A 24,715-nucleotide genomic window follows, 5' to 3' on the forward strand; every position below is an offset into this window, starting at 1 on the left:
TGAGAGATTATCATTTTAGACCATCGTTACCTTCTGATCAAGCAAATCAACAGGTTACAAATGATCTCTCAGCTGACGGAAGCCTCTGCTCAAATCTGCTTGAAAAGTCCAATTGCATAGAAAAGATAGATGAGAGGGTGCACCGACACTCGTGACCTCTCTCGACTTTTAAATCTTTCACTCTGGCTCTTTGCACAACTGGCTTCCACTCTCCCTCCATCAGTTTTTTTTTTTAACTTGGTGTCACTTGTTCTGAATCAGAGACAAGCTGTCACGTTTTGTGCGTGCGTGCGTGCGTGCCTGTGCGTGGCTAGTGGGCGGCCCCTGTGACCCCAGCTGTGTGCATGCCAGAGCCAGACAGAGTGAGGAGAAACCGCTGCAGCCGCAGTCACGAACTCTCACCATCTCCCCGGCTTCATCAGCTCCTGCCTCTCTCCCCTGTCCTCCTCTCCATTCCTCTCCATCATCGCCCCTCCGTCTCTTTAATCCCTCCTTGCCTCAGGAAAGTGTCTCATCAATGTCACAGCGCTGCCATTTTAATCTCAACACCTTTTCCATTCAATCAATGTCGGCAGGTCGGGGTCACCGCAACAAACGAGGAATTCACACCTTCAGCCTTGTTCTGACTTGCACTTTGGCAGCAGCTGATGCAGTCAAGAAAGTGAAACAAAAAGCTCAGAAGTAACAGCAAGTCCATCCAGCCACGAGGCTTTGCTGCAGAGCTACGTAGCCTGGACAAACAGGCATGTGCGATACTTTCCTCTCCATTACATGCGTTTGACAATATATTCCTGGGGTTATGATACAAATTCAGTCATTCAGTCCTTTTTCTAGTCATTTTTTTTTCTGAATTCTGTCAGCTGTCTTTTTTCATTGACATGACTGATGATAATTTGTTGATGCTCCCTAACTGACGTCGCGTCGTAGCAAAATAGTTTGGTCTCGATTAGTGAAGGCTGTTGGGGCGCGCACCAGAGGACCACACTGCCAGCACCAGTGCGGATGTCTGTGGGTGGATGCAAACTGCATTTTGTTGATCAGTGACAGTGACAATAAAGTTGAATTCTTGTGTTTTGCGAACCACATTTAGACGCAAAAACGCTTCCTGCCTTTGCAGGGATTACTAGACTCCACCGCTGCAGTTGGCTCCTCCCACAGTGAATCCAAATAAACAAGTCCCATCTCGAACCATCACTGTGGTTTGTCAAACAGATTCTGACAGGGATAGAAAATGAAACATCTGCAAGTGATGGCAGCCGCACTGCCACCGAGGAAACTGTGTGCACACGTGGAAGTGACAGCGACAGAGTTTTATCAGATGTAGCGCAGCACACCAGACACACCTGACACTGGCAGGTGGAGACACACAAGACAAACATTCCCCAACCAGTGCGCCGCTCCTGTCCACTACTGGTGTCAGGGAAAACCAAACCAAGTGGGGCAGCGCACGAGCAACTTAACTCATCTTCTACCTCAAGTGAAATGTCTCCCTCCAGAAGCCATGAATGGTGATCTTGCAGGAATGAGCTCACCAAGCCAATTAGGCCAGTGACAGAGCAGCAGCACAGAAGTTGGCGCTCAGGAACAAACAGGGTGCAATAAGAGAATCAGACGAAGGAAACTGCAGGGACACAGCGTGCGAGAGAAAGGATGACGGCATGTGCTGCACAAGGCAAAACGGGATGTATGAGTCTGGGAACAATGTGTGCTCACTTGGCTACAAGAGGTCAAGTCCCTCAAATCATAAACCAGGACCAAATGGAAAAAAAAGAACTTGTGTGTGAAAATCCAACGATGGGAACATCAAGTTCCACATGCAGTAATCCTAACTTTCCATCTGTAATCCTCTCAATATTAAACTGGACGCTCCCCTCCCGCGGCAGGGAAAAAGGCCCTTGTTTGACATTTGAATATCAAAATGAAACATGATACTTGGGCGGTATGTTCCGAGGAGTCCGCGCCCAACATTGACGCTGGCTGTGATAAGGAGGTGTCAGAACATATAGTACATCGCAGCTTGCTGCCAAATGGACCTGCGGAGTTACAGACTGTCCACAGCCAAAAGCAGTCACGTTAAAAAAGTAGGCCAGAAGAGTTCTCATTTGCCAATTAAAACCTTCATGTTCAAAGCAGAGTTAAGCAGGTTTGGGGTCAGTGTAACTAGCACGTCCCCCACGTAGCTGGGATGGACTGCAGCCCCGGCAGTCTTGGGGAAGAGACTTGAAGGAATAAATATGAACAAACATGAGGACACTCTTCTGCCCACTCCTCAGGTTTGTCGTGTTACTGCCTCCCATCCAGTCGCTGCCAAGCTTGGTGAAGATCAGCCAGCGCATTACCCAAGTTCAAGGGTCACATACATACACGCTCACACACACACAAAAACTGTGCTCTTCTTGTTTTCAGCACCTAGCAACTAGTGCAAACAAAGTAGCTGTATAGGAAAAACATCATGGGTCTTTGCTGGTCAAAAGGTCAGGGCCTGCTCTCAAAGGTGAGTATATACAGGTGCCCAGAAGAGCATAGATATAGCCAGGAAACAGACCAACTGTGAGGTCACAGAGCCCTGACTCATCTTCCGTCACCACTCTGCTGTTCCTACAGACTCACTGAGAGATGGCTCCCGCATCAAGACGTCAAACATCATCCCTGAAGAGGATGAGCTGAAATCCATCTCAACCAACACTGAAAGAAAACAGTTTTGGGGATCATGCTGATGATTGAAAAGGCCTCCATCTTTGTTTCTTCTTGTTTCATGGTGAACAGCTCATGTACATTAAGTCTTATTAGCTCTGCCTTTTTGATCTGATTCAGCCGCTCGCTCGATGGAGCTCCATTCCTGATGTCAGGAAACATTTCTAGAATACGGTTGGCTGCACTTCAGCATTTTTCACTGCAGGCTGTCCGACCCCTTCTCAGAAACACTTGCTAATACACTCTTTTACCAGTGGCAGCACACAAAAAACAGTACTTTTAAAACTACAGTGTGCAACTTCAGCAAGAGCAAATAGACTTCTCAATCCAGATTTTGCACCAGAAGGACAGGCACCCTGATGGCCATGTGTTCTCCAGCAACAATGGTCCTCAAGTCTAGCCACAACTCAGCCAAGAAGCGAATGCATTGTAATGCACATAAGTTATTAATATGGCCTGCTTTTATAAGAGTCTCACTTCAAACATGCCAAAGGATTCAAAGAGACGTTACTGAAATAACTTCTTCTTCAAATAACCCCAAACACACAAAGTCAGGTCACTGAAAAGCGCTGACTGTGATGTTTTTTCCAGACAGAAAGAGAGCAGTAAATATTTAACACTGAAAAAAAATCCTTCTTATTTCACTAGGAAGGATTTACACAGCCACCAGCCCGAGGTTGTGGTTTCTTGGTTAGAAAAAGCAAGTCAAGGCATGAAGTCAGTCTGTCGTTGCATACAAGTGTGAATGCATATGGACTCAGAGAGCAAAGAGACATGATCACCTTCGTCTGTTTGTCCTTAAGTTGGGAGAGAATGGCGAGCACGTGATCACAGCCAGCCATGTGAGGCTGGGGGACGGCGGTTTGCATGATAATGACACAATCACTGTTGATTCCCCATTGGTTTTTCTGACACTATTCATTGAGCACACAAATGTAGCTGCTGCTATAAATAGGTCTTGGAGTTTTTATAGCAGAATTGAGGTCAAAACCAAGTGAAGCTAAGCCAGTGCTTTCCACTTTGGGCCAGGCCAAGAGGTTTCACAGCTCTACAACACAGCAGGGCCGCTGACAGGAAGGTGGCTTCTAACAACAATGTGCTTTCAGACTATTTAAGTGGCATCATTGTGACCAAGTTAGCACCAGGGTTAGTCAGGCACCCAAGGCAGCAGGAGAACAATCCTGAAGAGCATGAGGTGTGAACAAGAATTGCTTCTTGAGAAGTCAATTCTCGCTGGATGGGAAATGCCTGTCCCAACAGCAGCCATGCAAAGACACTTGCATGAATGGATGAATGTTGTTTTCCTGAACGCTCTTGTTCATCAGACATGAGAGCGATTCCATTCTTCAGCTGCTCCAAGCGATGCATTTTCAAAATCAATAAAGTTTGAACATCAAACGAAATCTTCCCAATAAAGATGTGCCACCTTTGTCTCCGCTGCTCTCTGGCTTCCTGCAGCAGCGTCTCCACTTCCCCCCGCAGTCGTGCCACTTCCTCTTCAGCTGCCCAGCGCTTCCCATTCAACTGGGCCTCGTTCTGTTGCCAGGAACGCAGCTGCTCCTCAAGTGTGTTGCACTCTTGTTGGCATGACAACCACTTCTCACGTCTCTCCTCTGACTCCACCTTTAGCCTGAGAGACATGACCACAGTCATCCAAGGGTGAATTTGATCAGATGTTCCGGATGCAGTTCATGTCCACCGCAGCTCCAGGTGCTTTGCATAAATGGGTGAAGGGTACGGGCCGGCATGTAGGGGCAGGCCTGGCTGTGAGCAGGCACAGGCACACACACACACACACACACACACACACACACACACACACACACACACACACACACACACACACACACACACACACACACACACACACACACACACACACACACACACACACACACACACACACACACACACACACACGGGTCAGCAGGCATTCACATCGCGGTGATTCTATCACAACCTTAACCTTCTTTGAAACAGAGAGGGAAGATTGAAGAGTTTGGTGATTCAACCAAGATACATGATCATGTATATACCATGTATTATCAAGGGATAGTGTCCATTTTGTAGACCGAGTCAACTCTTGAGGCAAGACACAGCTGAGCAGAGAGTTGTCAGTCACCTCAGAGGCACCAACAAAGTCCGCTGACAGACCCCGTAGATGCTGTGGCAGGGTAGACAGTGAGGGACAAAATAAAGAGTTCAATCCCAAATGGACCTGGTTCAACCAGACATGACAGGAACAGAGGAAGAAACATACAAAATACATGACAGAAAAGATGGCTGAACTGTGTGAGAACGTTCAAGTCAAATCATCCAAACCAAAAAGAGGAGGAAACTGCCAAAACAAGGGTGGACGTTAATAAATGACAGCACATCATCACACAGTAGTGGAGACGTTACCACTGAGAGATAAAGTAGCACATGAGAAGGTTCCCCATACCCTCGGGACCACAAATAACTATGATGTTAGTCCTTAATCTCAAATGAGAAATTCTTATAGCAAACGGTCTGTGTATGGGAAAAGAAAAGGCTGCAGATATTTAAATATTTAGTCTTCTGTCTGCTCCCTTTCCACCCCTGAAAACCATGGAACTGCTGCAGCATGTTTGCTGTGGGATTCTTCCTCCTCTTCACCCACATGGAAGACGAATAACAATGAAAGAATGCAGCTGATTGTCACTCAGCACTAACATTTATTTTAAACCTTTCAAACTATCAGGAGCTTTGCAAGTTGCCGACTCCCTCTGCCAATCACCGCACGGCGCCCTCTTCAGGAAAGCACAGTGCATCCTCCCACTGCAGTGTTATCATATGTGTATAAGCTGTAAGCTGTATGGGAGCCAAAGTGTGAGATCAGAGTTGTGTGTGGGAAGGGGAACACAACGACGGGTAATTGAAGACATGAGGCCTGTCAGGGGCCTCCAAAAAAAACCTACTGATGGGGAGAAAACACACATGCATCTCTCGTCTGAGAAGAAAGACGAGAATCTCAGGCACTCTCTCTCTCTCTCTCTCTCTCTCTCTCTGGCTGGCTGGCTGCGGGTGTACACATGTGGGTCGGGTGTAAGTTCACATCTGTCTCAGCCCGCAGATAAACGGCCACTAGTTCGCTCTTTGTCTGCGTGAACACATCTGCAAGAGTGCAGCTCCATGCCAGCTCAGAGAAGTGTTTCCATGTGTTTGGAGAACGGCAAGCGTGGCTTTCTTTGGTGTCTGAGGCTTGTTTGAACCAACTCTCTCCTCAAGTGATCGGACAAAAGATGTCAGCTGACAGTATTATTCCCATTTCTGTGTCATATAAAGGAGCTGGAGTGGAACGGCCAAGCAGGAAAAGATGATTTGGAGAAAGTTTGGCGAGGAATCCACAGTGACTAAGTCAGAGAAAGCAGGGGAAAGTCCAGGCGACACGCCAGGCAGTTCAGTACAGAGGGTTTCATGTACCTGAGGATGTTCTCCTGGAGCACCCTCTCAGCGTCCTCATGTTGTAACTTCAGCTCCTCTCTGCCTCTTCTGAGCTTCCTGAAGACAAAAAAGTCAATTATACAGTCATTTCTACTCTGCCTCTCATACAGATGAAAACCAAGGATCAACAGAAACCAAGCAAAAAGACACCGCCATCATGATTTGTGTCGGTATTAGAAGGTTATGAATTATGAATGTATTAACTTTTTGTCATGACACATCAGAAGAACTTGGAACATATTTTCTATGTGTAAACGCCTTGACTCTCCACTTGCACAGAGTCAAATGAAGCAATAGACTTTTTAACTGGGATCACAGAAAGTCCAAGGAAGCTCGCGCCAAAACAAGAGACTTGCTTGGCACAGTTGACTAGATTGACAACTTTGGCTAAAGGCAATGTGGTGGTTGTGAACAAGACAACAGTTTGAGTGGCCAGGTTGTTGGCGTGACTGTGGCTATATTTTGGAGATGAGCTCCTTCTTCATGTGCAGCTGCTGCCACGCTCTTGAGAAAGTCAATTGGAAATGAGTTCTAATTCTCATGCTGCGTGCCATGACAGTCGGAGGCATCCCCGCCTTGTGTGCGCTCACAGCTACACGCAGACTTCAGCCTCTCCAGCCTGTCGGCTAATCCCCCGGCTGGCGGCGTGATCACTTCATGTGTTTGTGTGCGTGTGTGTGTGCGTGCGAGCTCGTCGCAGGCTGTCTGGCCCGATGACCTTGCTACCGCACGCCATGAGTGAGAGGGGTTGCATGTCTGCGTTGAAACAAGCACCGTTTTCCTGTCAGACATTCAACACGCTGTCCTAATAGCATGTTAACTTTTCAGCGTGAATCAGCCGACGATCTGAAAAGATGATTACATCCAACCAGATGAGAGTGAAACTTGTATCCCTGTTAGCATTTCATCATCTCTCTGAGTCCCAGCTGAGTGAACTCACTTATAAAAGAGTGCAAACACAGCACAGGCAAATCCAAACACAGAAGTCACTTCAGCGCCCCGCAGTCTTTGCTTCTCACGTCTCAACCCTTCCCTCCGCCATATTGCTCGGCCTTGAACCCTTCCATGTTGTCAGAGCTACCGATGATCTAGGGGAGCCCCCTAATCGTTTCTGCGTTTAGCCAAGCGGCATGGATCCATGTCTGGCTTCTGTCTCCAACATGATGGACTGTCTTCCAATCTCATGCCACATACAGTGGTCAAGGATAGACAAAAAAAGCCTCTTCTCCGATTGTCTCTCCAAACACTGCTCTTTTCCAGGAACACAGAGGGTGAGTATGTCCCAGGTCTCCCCTCTACTATGAGACAGCCAAGCTCCTCTCCTCACCTTTAACCCAGTCAGGACAGTCCACAAACCTGGAGTTGGTCGCTAGTCCAGCCTTTTTAGGCTGAAAACCCTTGTTGTTCCGTATACATTTAGCCGAGGAAGATTTGCAACTGCTCCAAAGAGCACATTCACATAATTGTGTTTTTGTTTTCGTGTGAAACCTCCAGCACTGTAAAACACAGCCTGCTCATTTGAACCCACTCATTTGGAATAGTTGGCAGGTGGTACTGCGTACTACTGGTGGTTTGTCCGACACCCACCAAAGTGGCTCAGACAGGGGCAGCCCAGGCCAGAGCAGGGGGAGAACTGTTGTGCCACAGTACGGCAGCGGCTAACAACGTTCAGCAAGATTCAAACTGCACGGCATTGTCTGCATCAAACGCTCAAGTTGAAAAGTCTGGACTTTGTTGACAAGTTGTGGCGCGTCAACCAGTCAGAAGCCAGATCGAATGGCGCATCAGGCATCGCCATTGGTGTGCATAGTCACCGTGCCTCAGTTTGTCCCTCATGATGGCGTCTCATCATGACTTCACACGTAAATCAGTTGCTTTCAACCCATCCATTGTGTGTGGTGTGAACCTCCATTGAGAGTCAACAGCTGAAGGTATTAATAATAGTCAAAACAATTGCTACACAGATCAGTTTTAACAGAGAAGGACAGAGGTGAGGAAATGGCAGAGCTCATGTGAGGCACCCGGGATCAGTTGAGATGTAACTGGCAGCCCGCTTCACATACACACTTGGGCTGAGCTGGCAGTCAGCGTGAAGCGGCCCTATGAAAACAAGCTGTATCACATCAATCACATCAACCCTTTGCATCTTCTCTCCCGACCTTCGCTCGTTCCATCTTCCTTTCTCTCATCTCTCTCCGGCTCAGCGCATGCATCGTGTCTTTCATCCGTCCCACAGTCAGCTCAAAGTCCACCCTTTCAACCGAGGCTGCGTCTTCATCCTCTGATAAAAAGACCAACACATCCTGCCAATCTGGGTTTCAGCAGAAAGCTCAGCACCCGACCCACAAACCCGCTCACTTTCCAGCGAGGATGCTGAGGAAGCCTTCAGAGTGAAGAACGTTTGTGTCTCCTATCGCCACTGTCTCCGTCTAGCACAGGACCCCAGGGCCGCTCTGGAACACGTGTGCGTGTGTGCCCCCCCACGCTGATGGGCCGGCGCCACAGAAACCTAACAGGTGTGCAGCGGAATGGTGGGTCAAAGGTGGGCCCGTTGCCATAGCAACACCTCTTGTTGCTGGACCTGAGAAGCGTTCAGAGCTGATGTGATGCCATGGAGAGAAAAATAGATTCACGCACGTGAATAAGAGCACACGCAGACACGATGTCAGAGAGGCGTTTGATGAGCTCCTCAGTAACCAATCAGCATTATCCAGGGAAAGCGGGTTTAACTGATGGACTCAGACGTCCCATCTGGACCTCGGTCTGAGGCGGGCTGGATCACTCATGAACTATGGCTGAGCTTTGAAGAAACCAGTACAGATATGGATCAATTCCCTCCATTGGAAAGAGTCATTCTTGTAGTATGATCTGCATGTCAATCTGTCAGACATTGCTGCTTTAGGCGAGTGTCAGTAAGGTCCAGAGAGCATGTAGCATTGTGGTATTCCACTTGCTACAAGTGAAAGAAAGGGGTTCAGTGGGCTGGGAAGACAGAGTGGAACAGACACACGCACACACACACACCGTCCAGCAGCCACCTCCTTCACAACCGTCCCATCATGCGACATGGTCTTAAGGCAGAGATTGTGCCCACAGCATATGTCCACATGTCTGGGGGAGTTGCGTGTGACTGAAAACATCCCCTCCATCCTTTCTGCCTCCAGGCTGATCCCTGCATTGAATGCACAGGCACAGTCCAAGCGCACATGCAAACACACAGGGACTCGGAGTTGACCCCATGAAATGTGTGGAACCGAGCAGATGGCAGACAGCAGAGGGGTCACCGTTGTTTTTGGCCCAAAGGTAAACATTTATGTGGCTGTACAACATTATGACCATATTCACTATTTCTACAAAGCTAAATCAACACAACCATTTTCATTCTGACTCATTTTTGACATCATATATTTCACTTTGCCTTCTAGGTAAAGTCTCTCTACCGAGTCTTACCCAGTAACCTTAGTGAAGACCCCATTTTCTGGAGTGTTGTACTTCCACATCAACTTAGAAAAGCGTATTCACAAGTTCATATTCACTGACCTGTACTACCGTAAGAATGGCATGTTGTTCACGTCTCCGACTGGTCCAGAGGTCAAGAATCTAGGCTTGTAAGTGGTTCAGAACAGAAACATCAGCCCACTTATCCTCACTTCACTGGCTCCCTGTCCACTTTCACACTGACAAGAGATTTTATTGATAGCATAAAAAGTGGAGAATTATCAAAGGCGGAGGGAGGAGACCTGACTGAAACACTCTCAGAAATATATACTTTTATCAACTTGCATTGAAGCAGTATCTCCTGTACGTTTATACATGTGCAATAGCAGACTCTTTTCCGCTGATGTTACTGACTGAGTTCAGGGTTCCAATCCAGGTCTGGACCGATCTGGGTGGAGTTTGCATGTTCTCCACGAGTGGGTGTAGCTTTTCTACAGGTACTCCGGTTTCCTCCCACAGCCCAAAGACATGCTCACTAGCTTAAATGGACAATCTGAAACTGGCCCAGTGTGTGTGTGTGTGTGTGTGTGTGTGTGTGTGTGTGTGTGTGTGTGTGTGTGTGTGTGTGTGTGTGTGTGTGTGTGTGTGTGTGTGTGTGTGTGTGTGTGTGTGTGTGTGTGTGTGTGTGTGTGTGTGTGCCCTGCGATGGACTGGCCACCTGTCCAAGGTGGATTCCTGCCCATTGACCACTGGGACAGGCTCCGGCACTGCCTGCAACCCTGACCAGGACTAAGCACTGGTTAACTGACGATGGGTGCATGTATCACTAGTCACTATTTTGTTCCTTATCACATGACAAACGTCATGAGATGCGTTTGGCTGAACACGCTGTCAAGCATTTTCTAACGATTTCCGACGATGCAATCTCATCTTTTTCAACTTAATCTTTATGAGCAGCTGTTCATTCCTATATGGCACAAACAGCTGCAGTTTCTCTTTGTCATGTTACAAGCCATGTGATTGTCGTCCACTGCTGCCCCAGACAGTGAGCACCGTGACATGCATGAAGACTTTACTGAGACGCATGGTGTCTCCGTTTGCAAAGCTCTCCTCACTAGACATTATCATAGTTATTGTCTTGGAAACATCCTTCAAGCATATCCAACATCACAGACGTGTTTGACAAGAGTAATAGCAGTGTGAGACGTGATCATTTAAGGACGTCTACCTCTCTGTGAAGGCCGACAACTTGGAGAACAAAGAAGAAAAAGAACAAACATCTGCCAAGCAGGCCGCTCTGGAACCTGGAAAGTTGAGATTTTAGTCATGAGATTACTCCAACATGTGTGCACCACATTCTCTTCCACTCCACACAACTTCAACACAACAACACCATGGTCAGAAACCAGCGCGTTGTTACTTAACACATGAAAACTTCCCTTGTGACTAGAAGCCCAGTTGTGGCCGCTCGGCGGGTTGGTATGTGCAATATGAGCATTTCCTGAGTCGGGGAGGAGCAGTGGGGCAGCAAGCCTCGGTGATTGGTTCTAGATAGAGCAATGCACAGGGTTGACCTGCTCCTCACCCAGCATACTCTGCATTCCAGGATCCACCTGCACTCCCCTCTGTGCGTGTGTGTTTGTGACCCAACAGTGTCGACACTTACATGAGCTGTTCAGCAAGAAACTCCTTCTCTTTTCTTATTTCGAGCAGCTCTTCACTGGAGTGTCTCAGCGCCGCTTCCAGCTCTGTGGCAGAAACACACACAAAAAAGACTCCTTTACTTCCCACAATGAAGGTGTGACACCACAGTACAAAAGCAAGCCTCCATATTGGTTCACTTCCAGTGAGCCGGTCTTGTCACCAGAGGCTGTTATATGATTTACCGAAGGAGCGAGGCGGAGACGAGAAACGAGTCAGACAGCAGGATGCAGCAGGCAGACTTTCAAATTGTCACTTAACACTTGAGCAAGGCAAGAAACCAGAGTCGGAATAAAAGTATTTGCGCGCTTGACAAGATTGGCTGCAGATATAAAAGATGAGGCGGCGCGGTGTTTCTGAAGTTTTTAGGACAAGAACATGAGATCACATTAGGAGAATTGTGCCTGGGGGAGTAGGAAATGAGAAGAAGGGAGACAGAGGGGAGTGTGTTGTGAGGAGGGAGGGAGGCACGAGGTTAACCATGAAACACTGCACCACCGTTGGGGAGTCTTTGTTCAAGTGACTAATATGAGCCTGCTACTGTTTGGCTACCGTTTCCACCCTGTGCTCTCGCTCCTTCTCCCACAGTGAACTTCAAACTTCATATCAGAGTCATTTCCATTCCACACTTCTGGTCTGAGAGTGTGCTCCGTATGGTAAACATCTACGTGTATAAACCTGCAGCCATCCGTCAGGAACAGGGTGTGCCGGTTTATTTTACCGGCACATTAAAATGTACATGGCTCTTCCAGTCCGCCAAATACGTTTATTAAAAAGAAAACAGAGCCGGGAGAACGAGGCTTCGCTGCAATATTTAGGCCTTGTGTTATCACAACAACTTGTCTGAATGCAGAGGAGTCACTTAGGCTTGCTTCAGGCAGGCGGAGAGATCACGCGAGGAGAGGCGCTTTTTAAACATGAAAGGTTCCGGGTACTGTTACTTTCAGGGCTCCGCTGTCCTTTGTGTAGCAAGCGTGATGACTGTGCCTCGCATCCCATATGCTGGCTTGCTCTCGGAGTTAGAGGTGACAACGCCACAAATAACACCAGTTTAACGCTGAACTGAGGAGACCAGAATGGTAAACATAACAAGAAGAGCAGAATATGGGAGGAAGACACGCCGCAAGCTTTTCCTCATGCTCTTTATGCCTTCCTGTATTATGAGACGTTGCATGTATTTTACCTGTAAAAAGGAATTCACACAGTATATTCACAGTGTTAGGGCCACAACCAGTTGAGCTCCCCAAAACAGAGCGTAAATCATAATCAAAAAAAAAATCCATTCTGTTGTTTCTTTCTTCTGTATAATAAAGGGCCCTATAAACAGTAGCCCTATGAAATCTTGAATGGTGAATCTGTAAAGAGGAGTGAAAATGTACCTACATCAAAACCAAAATCTAAGGCTATAAATCAACACGCAGGCAAACATTAAAAACAAAGTGGTACTGTTACTAGGCCCGCAACGCTTCACCACTTCTAGTGAACGTTCACTAATAGTACAAATGTAAGTGAGCTGTTTATGCAGACAGGTAAACATATGTGGAGCAGAAACAAAGACTGGAACCGGTCCATGTGTTCTGCAGAAACATCTCTGGGGCAGACCGAGTGGGTCGCAGGATACACTGCGTGAGTATTTGGCTGCCTGTGAATGTGTGTATCTATTATATGAAGAGAGCAATCTGTGAGGGTCCTTCAGTCGGGACGCTGGGTACAGCTCAGAAGAGCTCTCCAAGTGAACCGCCAATGTCAGCCTGACATTCTCTTTCACTGCCGCTTTGTTTTCTTCGCCCTGCCTCTGTACTTTTCTCTCCATGTCATTCCTGGTGTCAGCCACCTCCTCCTCCTCTGAGGCCTATTATCATTTATTATTTCTGACCTCTTTTCACTCCTTTTTTCATTCTCCAGCACTTATAATTGCCATTCACCTCCGTCTCCTCTGTTGAATTGTAACGTAGCTTGAAAACGACGACGCAAAGGCTTCAATAGAAAATAGCCAGAAGAAAGACAATGTGATTCTTGGATAAAAGTGCTGCCGCAGGTCATCTCAACTTCATCATGCATTTTCCATTAACTTTACTTTTGAAGTGAAAGAATAGCGTTTGAAAAAAGAAATCACTCCCTCCCTTGCTCCCTCCATCCATCGTTCTCAGCAGGAAGAGAGGAGCGTAGGAGGTCATCCTTACAGCAATAATACTCTGATAATTGCTTTCTGGTCACTGTGACATGACAAGGTCTGTCCAGGGCAAAGCAACACACACACACACGCTCAGCAACACTCTAATGCCCAGACACAAATAAGAACACAAAGGCGTCAGCAAGACATCACAAATGGAAAAGTCCAAAATTATTCTGAAAAAACTAAAGCGAAGTCGATACACTTCGAACAGCACACTCAAGACCAACCTGCTTTCAGATTTAACGCAGTGAACAAACAACTAGACATTGAGACGTGTTTTTGTTTTTTTTATTTATTCGACTTGACTCAGCTTCAGTGAAATTAATTGAGATTAAAAATGTTGAGAGCCATAATGAATAGTTGAATTATTGAATACACGACACAAATACACATTTTATTTATTCTATGTTGTTGCTGTTATAAAATAAACAGTTTGAGCCAATTTAAACTACAGTTTAGACTTGAAGAAGCAAAACCCTTCCTATTATTATTATCTAAATGATATGCTGTCAATCAGAGCTATCTATCTATCTATCTCGCTTTATTAAGCTCTTCCTGTGTTATTATAAGATAATAATGTAGCATTTTTCATTGACTGCCTGCTTATCATCTCAGCAGCTACAGTCACCCAATATCCATTCAGCAACTGCTAATGTAAAAGAAAGAAAAAAAAGATATTCAGGTGAAGATGGTCGCTCTGGCAACATAATGCATGACAACCTCCTTCCACTTGTACAATTCCATTCAGGGCAGGTGATTGCCATGACGTTTGCCTGAATGAATTTTGAAATAGCTTTTCCTCATTCCAGGTCAGTCATCACACACACACACAGGCGCATCTCTCACACCCGCTGTGTCCCATGTGAGTGAGGGCCAATTGACATCAGTTCTTTTTCCAGATTAGTTGAGAGCCACAAAAGACTAAAAAAAAGATCATGGAAACCCAAAATACGGCGCTGATGTCAAGTTCCTTAAGTCCAGAGGAAAAAAGAGTCACTGACAGAACATCAGAGGAGAAGTCTATCTAAGTCACAAGAGAGACGGACACAAGGTGTGCGGAGGCACATGACCAAATGAAGAGACATTTTTCACAATGCACAGATGAGGTGGAAATGGAGAAGCGAAGTCAACACAGACACTCAAGACTCACCCATTCCAAGCTCACTTCATCTCAACATGCGAGTTTCCTCCCTGCGTCAGTCCTTGTTACTTACTTGAAGTGGCTGCTACACAACCAGACACCCTTCCAGCATAGACGCCGAGGTGCGTGACTGTAATCTTGGGTGCAACTCACAGCCACAGGAAGCTCTTACAGCAATCTATAGGCCTGGAATTTTTACAACATTTGTTGGCCTCAAGTCAGGTTTGTAATGAGTAATAAAAAGGGAAACGAGAGGATTTTGGAAAACTCCTAAACGCCAAATAAATGAACAGAAATGTCAAATAACAGTTTTTTTTAATGGCTCAAATGGTCCACATACTTGTGGAGACATAATATCGTGATCGTACTGAACTCTGCTGCACATGCTAATGAACGTCAGGTAAAAAAATTGCAGCGATTAATCCAGAATCTCACTGGAAAACGCTCCAGACGCACCAAAAAAGGTTGGCAGTTCAGATTCTTCACACTCATGAAATGTTTTTGCTATACATCAGGGGGTCACACTTAAAACTGACGCTCACAGCAGGATGACTTTAGGTTCCTGAACCCATCTCTTCAAATCATATTTTCACTTTAATAAAGCGCAACAGTGCACGTCCACATTAGGTCCTGGGTGGGTAAGGATGGGCCAATTCCTTTCTTGTTATTTGTATTTATTCACAACATCACTATCCTTTCTCCACTGTCATTAACAACCTGTATCGTTTCAAGTTTCCATGTCACTATTCATCATCAGTGAATGGGTATTGGACTGAATTTCCGTGGCAAAAGAAGAGACATTTTTTGCTTCGATGTTTAGTCCATAAAAACATGGAGCCAACGCGAGAGGCCTTGCAGGGAACTGGACACCGTGGAGAGGGTTTGGCCTGTGGTTCAGGGACAGGTCAGGCACATGTGTAGAGATTCACAGGCCCTTGGCCCCGCCAGCACGCTCTCGGCCCTGACCTTTGAACAGACGCCTCTCTCTCAAACGGTCCAACGATATGAAGAGGCTTTGTCTAGTGTTGATTCCCATTGTTTGAGGAAGTGTCAGAAGAAGTCAGTCACATGTTCCTTTTCTTTTTCCTCGACTTGACTTAAAATTCCACACCCTCTGAGCCTGCTCCTTCCTGCTCTCCTCCCTCTTTTCCTGCGTAGATCAAATTCATCTGGACATAGAAGACAGCTTCCTTGTAACCCTTGATTGGTTGCCTCCTCTGTGGAGTCCCATCTTCAGTATATATTCACATAGCGCTTACACGCTTCCTTATGACAACAAGTGGACGGCTGCACGGAAGGCGTTGGAAGACAAGCTGTGTGTGCGTGTGCGTCCACTCCTGGGTGTGTGCTTTACTGCATCTGTTCATTGCTGCAGCAGCAGCTGCTTCTCATGTTCACGTCACTGAACAAACAAACAGCCACATGGCATCAGTGCAGCCAGGAGAGGACTTCCTCTCTTACCAACCTTCTCTCCTTCTTATATGACTGAGTGTCAAGCACAAATGCAGCTGTTTGGAACGTGCAGCGGAGAGAAACAGAGCCACCCATGAGGTGAGCGAGAGGTGAGCATTCCCTCCAGCGTTTACTGTCAACCACCAGCACTGACACTCCTTTGGCTCACCGTGTCGGCAGTTGTTTGGACATTTATGGGTTTGTTTACTGAACGGTGCACTGCCGGTGACAGAAACTCCCCCAGATTTAAAGAATCTGTCAAGTCTTTTTGCACTTTCAAGGACCTTAAACTAATGTTTATTTTTAGTCCAAATAAGGCGTGTCAGAAGAATGAAGACCTTCTCACTGCGCTGCGCTGCGCTGCGCTGCGCGTCAGCGTGTGTGTTTGTCTTACCTGAGGACACCTGTGAGCAGTGCTGCGAAACATGGGCTCTGAAGGCCTGCCAACTCCCCGTCATGTGACTGAGGAGAGGCAGGATTTCGCCGAGCTCTGACTGTGTGGCTTGGAGGGCCTGTTTCTGCTTCACACACACGTCCCTGGAACGCACAGACAGATGGCAGAAATATGTGAACATCTTGTGGCAGCTGTCATAGAAGGATTGAGAGCCGGCTCTTAGTAGCTCGCGAGGCAGCTTTCAGTCCGCGACAAATACACAGCAAAACTGAGGTTACAAACATGTGCTCCGAGTCCCTGTACAGCGTATGGGCACATACGTAAAACCAGTTGGAAGAAAGGCTGTTCACTGTCTGTAAAAATGTATGTACCATATACATTTTTGGCTACGTTTTGGCATAGCTCTTTTATTGTATTGCAAGATATTCACCACACAAATAGAAAATCCTGAGATATACACTATATATACATTGAGAATGCCAAAGATAAATGTACATGAAACCGTGTTTTTCTAGTACTAATCATAATCAATCATCAAAGTTTTTTTACTCATCCAGATTTTTGGCTTGACTCCCCTCACAACAGTAACAATATGTATTGAGGCCTCAAAGGAAATATAGTTGGCCAAGTCTGCTCAGATTGGTCTAACTTGAATTCATCTCAAATGACTTTGTATGTCAATACCATTTCTCCATTTGAGTATATATGCTGCATGTTCTGTCCATGTTAAATGACAGGAATGTATTTCAAACTCGGTGTATATACATATCTGGCCCCTCTTGAAACTGAACTCACCTCCCATACACCAATCATTTGTGTTCCAGTGAAGCACGACACACACGTGTATCCTGAGTCCAGTTGAAAAGATTGATGTGTGCAATGTCATCATTGAGTGGGTGACAGTTTGCTAAGTGACGGGGAACAAATGCACACCTTAATCAGCCCCCTAAATATCCTTGTGCACACAATGACACACAAGTGTACACACCTAAGACAAACACAAGCCTGTGCGCTCTGCGGCTCACAACACGAACGGAAGTCGCTCTCGCGTGCAAAGTGATGTGACAGTTTTAGAGAGCTCAGCGGGGTTGAGTGGTTCTCTCTTAGGCTGGGTTTGTGGTTTAAGGTGAGACAAGACTCAATGGGAAGGAAGATTTCAGAGCAGCGCTGTGGTGTCTGGGACAGAGGGGGAGATGGCGTGAGTGTGAGTGTGTGAGTGGAGGAGTGCATGGCAGGCCCTGTCACGAGAGCCAGTTTTACAACGTCAGATGACATAAATCATAAGGTTAACAGCGCACAATGAAAGAAAAGATACAAGCTGAAGTTGTCACCGGTGAATAGGTTAAAATAGCAAATAACAGTGAGCCAGGGAGGTGGGGGTGGGGGGGTTCTGTGTTGTCTGCGTTTAAGTTTCCAGTCAGTCTATATCAATGATCTTATCGAACGACTCAACAACGCCAACACGGCTTCTCGTGAAGCAGACATGATATCGTTCCCCTTCTGTGCAGCATTATCAGCCTGCTTTGGAATTCATTACCTGAGACATTTCCTCATTTTCTGCTCCTCTCCAAGTGATCCTTCTGCCTCCTCCTTCTTGGAAACTGCTACCGAGAGTCTAAGAGTGAGAGGAAGAGGAGTGAAAAAAAAACCCTCGCACACCATGAGTCCAGAGCACAGATACAGAGTCAAATCAGAAAAGCCGAGGGTGGAGCCTTGTTCATTTAGCTGAGATGAAAATGGACAAATAACAACAACACAGGTTCTCTTTTGGTCTAATCGGCCATATAGTCCTTTGAATAATAAACTAGTGAAAGATAAAAGGGGTGCTCTCATGCGCCTGGAGTTGAACTAAAATCAAAGCTCTGGAAGAGGCCCTGTTGTTTTCAGCAAGATGAACTTCAGCCACCAGCAATAAGGTTATGTGATCTGAACGTTCAGTCAAGAGAAACAAAACATCCTGTTCTTTCCCCAATAAACCACAAACAAGCAGCGTGGACAATCAAATTGGGGTGAAAACGCAACAGAACATGCAGTGGATGTTTCAAAAACAAAAAAACTGATCTAGATCATAAGTTATACTCACCCACCACGAGGATTCAGAACCGTGACTACATGACTCATGAAAACACCAAGCAGTGGATAAGGCAACAAATATTTACTTACTGCAGAAGGAATGGTGTCATGAGTGGTTCACTTTGAACGGATCATTAAACCAACGTAAACGCACTGTAAAAGCCTTAGTATGAGTCACCAGAATGTCCTGATAGGTACTAAACCAAATGAACGTGATGAGTTGACTTCACAAAGTTGTCAAAATAGTGAAAAATGAGCCCACATAAATAACTGAAGTTGGCTCCCTCCAGAATCCGTTGGCCTGAAACATTCAGTTGCTATATTAAATTAGCATTTAGCACAATAAAGCGAGCAACTTTCTTGCTCCAACACAACGTTTGAGTTGTTGTGATTTCAGTCAGAAGAGTGTCCTGTAGAATATTGCAGATCAAGCTACCTCTCGCAATGGCAGTCCAAGCGTACAGATAAAGGCCACCCGGTGCTATGGCCATCACACAGGCAGAACATGGGACTCTCTTCTGAACTTATTCAAATGACATTCCTGATTGAGATGGGATGAGCCTTGGTAACACTTCCATGGAGGCAGCATGTGGTTCCAATCCCACCTCTGGCATGATGTTAAAATAAATGTGTACAATAAACATTCAAGGTGGTTTGGAAAGAAGATGAAGTTAATCATACGTTCACACTCTACTCTTTGTTTTTGACGTCGATCGAATCACTTACCTTCGAGATAAAAATCTTCCAAGCATATTCATCATAGTTGTCATGGTCAACACGACGCACCACAAGGTTATGAACAAGGGTTTGCACGACGATGTTCTACAGCCATGATCATGGCAGGAGATCAAGGGTTGTCATGGGAACTAGAGCAAGCGTGCGGTCAGTTACGGGGCTTCTGCAAATGACTTGAATGCACTCGGACGTCATGTGGGACGGATTCGATGAAACGCGTCATTTCTCAGACCAACTCTATCAGTAGTATCAGATACGCCGGTGCGCTGCTGCGGCCACTGCAGCTGATGCTGTCTCTGGGTGAGGCAGACAACATTTCAGAATTCTTGGATTCATGTTTGCTATTTGATGACCAAGTCTGAGCCAGCCAGTGCCTCTGTGTGCGCGAGTGTGTGTGCGTGCGTGCGTGCCTTTGCTGTTCCGATGATGGCAGCCCAGACTCCCACTGTTTACCCATCTGTCCCCACCAGTCCCAGAGCGAGATCAGAAAGAACTCAGGCCCCAGAGGGGTGTGTGGCTTTGCATGTTTGTCAGTGTGTGGACTTCCCTTCCAGTCTCTGTGTGTGTGTGTGTGTGTGTGTGTGCGTGTGCGTGCGTGTGTTTGAGCTGCTGTTCCCAGGGCAGCGGCTGTCAAAGGAATAACTAGGTAACGGCGTGCCAGCGTGTGCATCATCCCAAATCAACAGCTTCATCAGGGATGTTACGCACGCACAGACACACTCCTGAGCACCTCACACTTGGAAGCACACTGCCATGCATTAACACTGCTGCGGCGTCTGCCACTGTCAAAGTGACTTTAACCTCCTGAGTCAAAGTCCTCCAGTACAAGTGCTGCACACCTCCACGGCCCGGCACACAGAGCCAAGCCATCCGTGGCAGACCTCCACAGGTGCCAAAGCATTCTCACTGGTGACGTGAGCGCAGTTGTGGTGCCCATCAATTTGAAGCACTCATCGTCTGCTTATCCGATCAAGAGCTTCAAAAGCCCGAGATTCAAGCAGATTTAACATACCATTATTTTACTCCGACACAGCAAAATCACTGGTCACCTTCCCTCATGCGGTAGTTGTGTTTCCACAGCACACCATTTCTCACAACACGATGAAGTGAATGACAATGTTCTTGTCTCTCCAAAGTAAATGAGCTGGTTTCATCTGCACTTCATGCTGTCTACACTTGTCACAGACTAACATCAGGTGTGTGGCAACACAAATATAACTGACATGGTACAGGTCACAACAAGTGTGTTCTCCTGAGCACTATTTCTTTGCTGTGTGAGGCTGCCATGACTCTGACTACTGAGGATGTGTCTTGTTTGTTTCACTGTTAAGTCACTGGAAAGCATCTGGGAAAAACTAGCATGTTCATACCACAATCAAAAACAGGAAAATATGAGAGGATATGCTCAGGTGACGCAAAGGACAGTCTTCTAATCATGGTGGGGTTGGGAGGGACGGCTGTTACACTGCCATAATGTCTGCCCGCAACAGACACTTCTCAAGAGTGACTTCTGCCTGCTGCACTCACCTGACAACACGGTCTTTATTCTGCACGTGCTTGAACACTTAGAGCATGTTCATACCCAACTCTGTCAGTCAGGGGCCTCAAGGTGGGCCACAGTGAGTGCCGGCTTTAGTGCCAACCAAAAGCGCACACACAGGCTCAACCAATCAGGTGTCAGGTGAAACAAGCACGGCACCAGACTGTCAAGCGACTGATCAAGACAGCTGACTGGGGAGCAGGTGTTGGGACTCAGACCTGCACCCACTGCAGCTCTTCTGAGGAGCAGTTTGAGACACCGCTGCAAAAAAGTACAACACAATGTAAATAAAAAAATACATTCAAAACAAAAAGGATTCGATTTCTATGAGGAAACATTGCGACAAAACATCGAGGTAAAGGATACGTCTTAAAAAGACTGGATTTAACTAGCAAGAATGAAATATATGACACGGACTTGATAAACAACAAGACCCTTTCACGATCCCAACAAACAGGACTTCTCACACTAAACGAATGAAGATGTCCGTCTCCTCTAATACATTGTAAATGTCTGACACAACACACACACACACACACCACATGACACTGGTCCAACTATTATCATTACCTTGCATACAATGCAGTCAATACTTCTCCATACATTACACACAAATGGAAAAGTGGAGAGGCGTTCTTATGATGGGGTAAAGAGCACAGGGTCACAGGTGGCCTCCACACCTCATCCTGCTCTGGTCTTCCTTCAATCTTTGTCAAGACGTGTGTTCTGCACATTTTTTCATGACATTTCCCAAAGTTGAAAGGAAAAACCGAGATAAACTCAATTTTCTATGGTCTCATTTGATCTGACAAATGAGGTCAAAGCAGCAGATGAGCCTTCTCAAACGTAACACTAACAGCTTTCACATGACTCCCAACACAAAGTCATCAGAGTCTAACCGTTTATTTAGACGAGCCGCTCCAAAATGACAAGAATCTACCACAGAAGGTGTCAATATTTTGGTTTTGAAATGATCTGGTTACAATGCCGGTGACACTCTGGTCTCTACATTAACACTCCCACGGCATAAGAAAACAACAATAGCACCCAGTGACTAATTCACTTAACTGGAAAGAAATGAGAATGTCTTCAGCATGCAGCTTGTCAGCTCTCATTTAAATTCACAGGAGGGATTTCTCTTTGTGTTCCACGGATTTGTGTACGTTGCCAAGCAACAGCATTAATGTGTTAGTGTTGATTATCAAATAAACTTGGCCGTCCGCTATCTAGCTCTCTGTCAGACACATACACACAATTATTGTTTGTTTGTTTTGTTGTCATGCGCCTCCCAGCAAAGTTGAATTCAGGGTCAGGTTCTTTTGATGAAACTGAAAGACCAAACCCGAACAAGCACTGGTGTCAGAGGGCCAACGGTGCGTGCGTGCGTGCGTGCGTGCGTGAATTTGACCTCAGATCTGCTTTAATAACCAGTTTTATAGGATTCCCCATGGCAACCAGGAGTTCTCAACATGTTACTAATTAGCTTTTAAGAACTTGTCAGCCATAAATCTGCTCTGGCTTGTTGACGAACACACTTGTAACTGATAACAGTCGTAGCAACAATTCAGCTGCGGGCGTGCCTCCGTGTCAGGCACACTCATGCTACTTATCATGAGCCCAATGACCAGTCACTTCACCAGTGTCCACTGATGTTCAGGTGCATGAAAAGGCTTCAACTTCAACACACGCACACATGAACACACAAATCCACCCAAGCCAGGGGGAAGTCCATCAGGTACTACTTCTAGTACTGCAGCCATGTGCACATGATCCAGGCTGAGTTCTAACCTGTCTGCAAGCCACGTCTGTTTTCAGTGCTCCAAGGAACATCCACATCCAAGTCTCTGCTTCGCTCACTGACACATTGGTGGGCAGGCGATTCGAGCGTCTCACAGTAAACACACGCCTTATTTGTGTATTGGCAGCAGTCTAGCTAGAATGAACAATTATCAAATACTGATCAGCGTATTGTTAAGATTGACTATATTTTCCCTTGGACGATGGTAGTGTCAACCGTAAATAAGCAAGTGACTGTTTTAGTCAGAGTGCAAAGTTGCTCCGCTCCTTGTGTGAGAAGGTTTGACTCGACCCACCAGATGGATGGTGAAGTAGCTTCAACTCCCCACTCAGCTGTAAACATCTCAAACAGACAACTCGCCAGATTTATAGACAAGTAGAGTGAAACGAGTGTTTTAGAAACCCAACAGAACAGACACATCTTGAACTTTTACGAGGAGTCCAGACCAGATGTGTCAGATCCTTCAGCAACAACAGCTGCAGAGCGCCTGATATTGTTTTGCAACTCTGCAACAACTGCATAATCAATGGATCCAGGATTACACGCGTCCTCCATTTCTCCGAGGCCCAGACCAAAAGTGGTTTTCCTGCAGGGGAGGGAGAAGGCTGTGTGCTGATAACAGGGCTCTCAGCCAGAAACACACTCACTACTGTGATCAAGTCTGATTGACAGGATGAAAGAACTGCCTTCAACTTGTGACATGTGAAGTGAAGTGAGAGAAACCTGTGGAGGTGGTTTGACTTGCAGCTATATGTGTCTGAGGTCAGGAGGATCAGGAGAATGCCACTTTCAAATCTTGTCTGGATGAAAACTTCATCTGATTTTGTGTCTCAGAGGACGGCGCTGTGACGGAATTTAAGCATTTCATTCCAAGTTCTGCCATCCACTTATTCATTCATCTCTATTGGTTTAGGGGTGGACAGCCGAGGACTCAGTGTTAGCGCGTAATAATGCAGAAACAGAGGCGGCACGGCTGCGTTCATAGCTTCGCCACAGTTCTTTCTGGCCCGTGTTGCTGTGCACTTGTGTGTGAACAACTATCGTTATTGATCTGTTCTCTTGGACATTGCTTTCAGCTTCGCTTTGTGGTCATTCCAGTCAATTGACAGTGATTGGATCAGGGAAGCGCATGTTGGGCCCGACACATCACTTTATAACAGACGTCAATTTTCCTACCTGAACTCTGACCCACTGACCAGTGCTTGGCCCCTTGGCTGCAAAGCACCAGCGCACAGACTGTGAGTGTGAGTGTGTGTGTGTTTGCGTGTGTTTTGACTCAATGGAGAGGCAGTGTGTGAGAGAGATAATCAGCTTACATTAGACCAGATAGCGGATTGGCCCTGCCAGTCTATCGAACACACGACAAACAGAGAGCCACATCAGAACAGCTTTAGCCTGCTCACAAACACAGACAGTCACTGATCACAGACTAAATGATGCCTTGATTCAACTATTACGCAGAGTCGATACTTGAACATGTTGAGTGTGGATGAAAAGACCATGTCGACTTCAGGCATTTCAATACACGTGGAGCAACATGGATGAGGATCAGCACATCTAATGCTGGGATCTGTTCGCACAGTGGGCACAGTTTTCATTCTTTGCCTCACAAAAGACCAACAATGGGTTCTGGTTCTCAGCATGGAATTAACTCAATAGACAGGCAGCGTGCCAAGGGGGCAAAAAAATAATAATCAGGGAACATAACAGACTGAATTCCTTGCTTTCAAGGGCCATAGACGGACCCAGACCCTGAAGGGAGAATTACATCGTCCCTGCTTGCGAGTATCTTGGAAGTCAGATCTCAGTGGGGCGGGGAGGGAGGTTCAGCGTCACCAAAAAAATCACTGTTGAATATGAGATGGGAACATGACAGGTACAATGCTGACACTATTCAAGCCCTGAACAAATTCCAGTTCAGGTGTACTTGTTCCCATAACTCTTTTATTTGGATTCCAATGCAGTTTCATTTGGAAAGTGTAACAATGTATGACTATCTGGTGTGTTCAGCTTTCTATCCACGTTTGACATACACACATTTAATATTGAGTGTTGAGAAACTTCACTTGTTTCTTATCGATGCCAAACTAACTAGAAAGTATGTGAAT

General features: G+C 46.3%; 1 protein-coding gene across 7 annotated transcripts in view; it reads right to left on the bottom strand.

Annotated features, from left to right (window-relative positions):
* The window catches only part of lekr1 (leucine, glutamate and lysine rich 1), a 52,045-nt gene that overhangs the window by 12,233 nt on the left and 15,097 nt on the right, over positions 1–24,715 (bottom strand). For 6 of the 7 annotated variants that reach the window (XM_053873721.1, XM_053873720.1, XM_053873719.1 and 3 more), the window contains 5 exons: positions 17,999–18,076; positions 16,462–16,604; positions 11,264–11,345; positions 6,139–6,216; positions 4,121–4,324 (listed from right to left, as the gene is read on the bottom strand). In XM_053873721.1, coding sequence (XP_053729696.1) covers positions 4,121–4,324; positions 6,139–6,216; positions 11,264–11,345; positions 16,462–16,604; positions 17,999–18,076 — 585 coding nt within the window. The remainder of the gene's footprint in view (positions 1–4,120; positions 4,325–6,138; positions 6,217–11,263; positions 11,346–16,461; positions 16,605–17,998; positions 18,077–24,715) is intronic. The other variant, XM_053873724.1, reaches the window with a different exon arrangement.

This window comes from Synchiropus splendidus, chromosome 8 (genome assembly GCF_027744825.2).
Source record: "Synchiropus splendidus isolate RoL2022-P1 chromosome 8, RoL_Sspl_1.0, whole genome shotgun sequence".
NCBI classification, from domain to species: Eukaryota; Metazoa; Chordata; class Actinopteri; order Syngnathiformes; family Callionymidae; genus Synchiropus; species Synchiropus splendidus.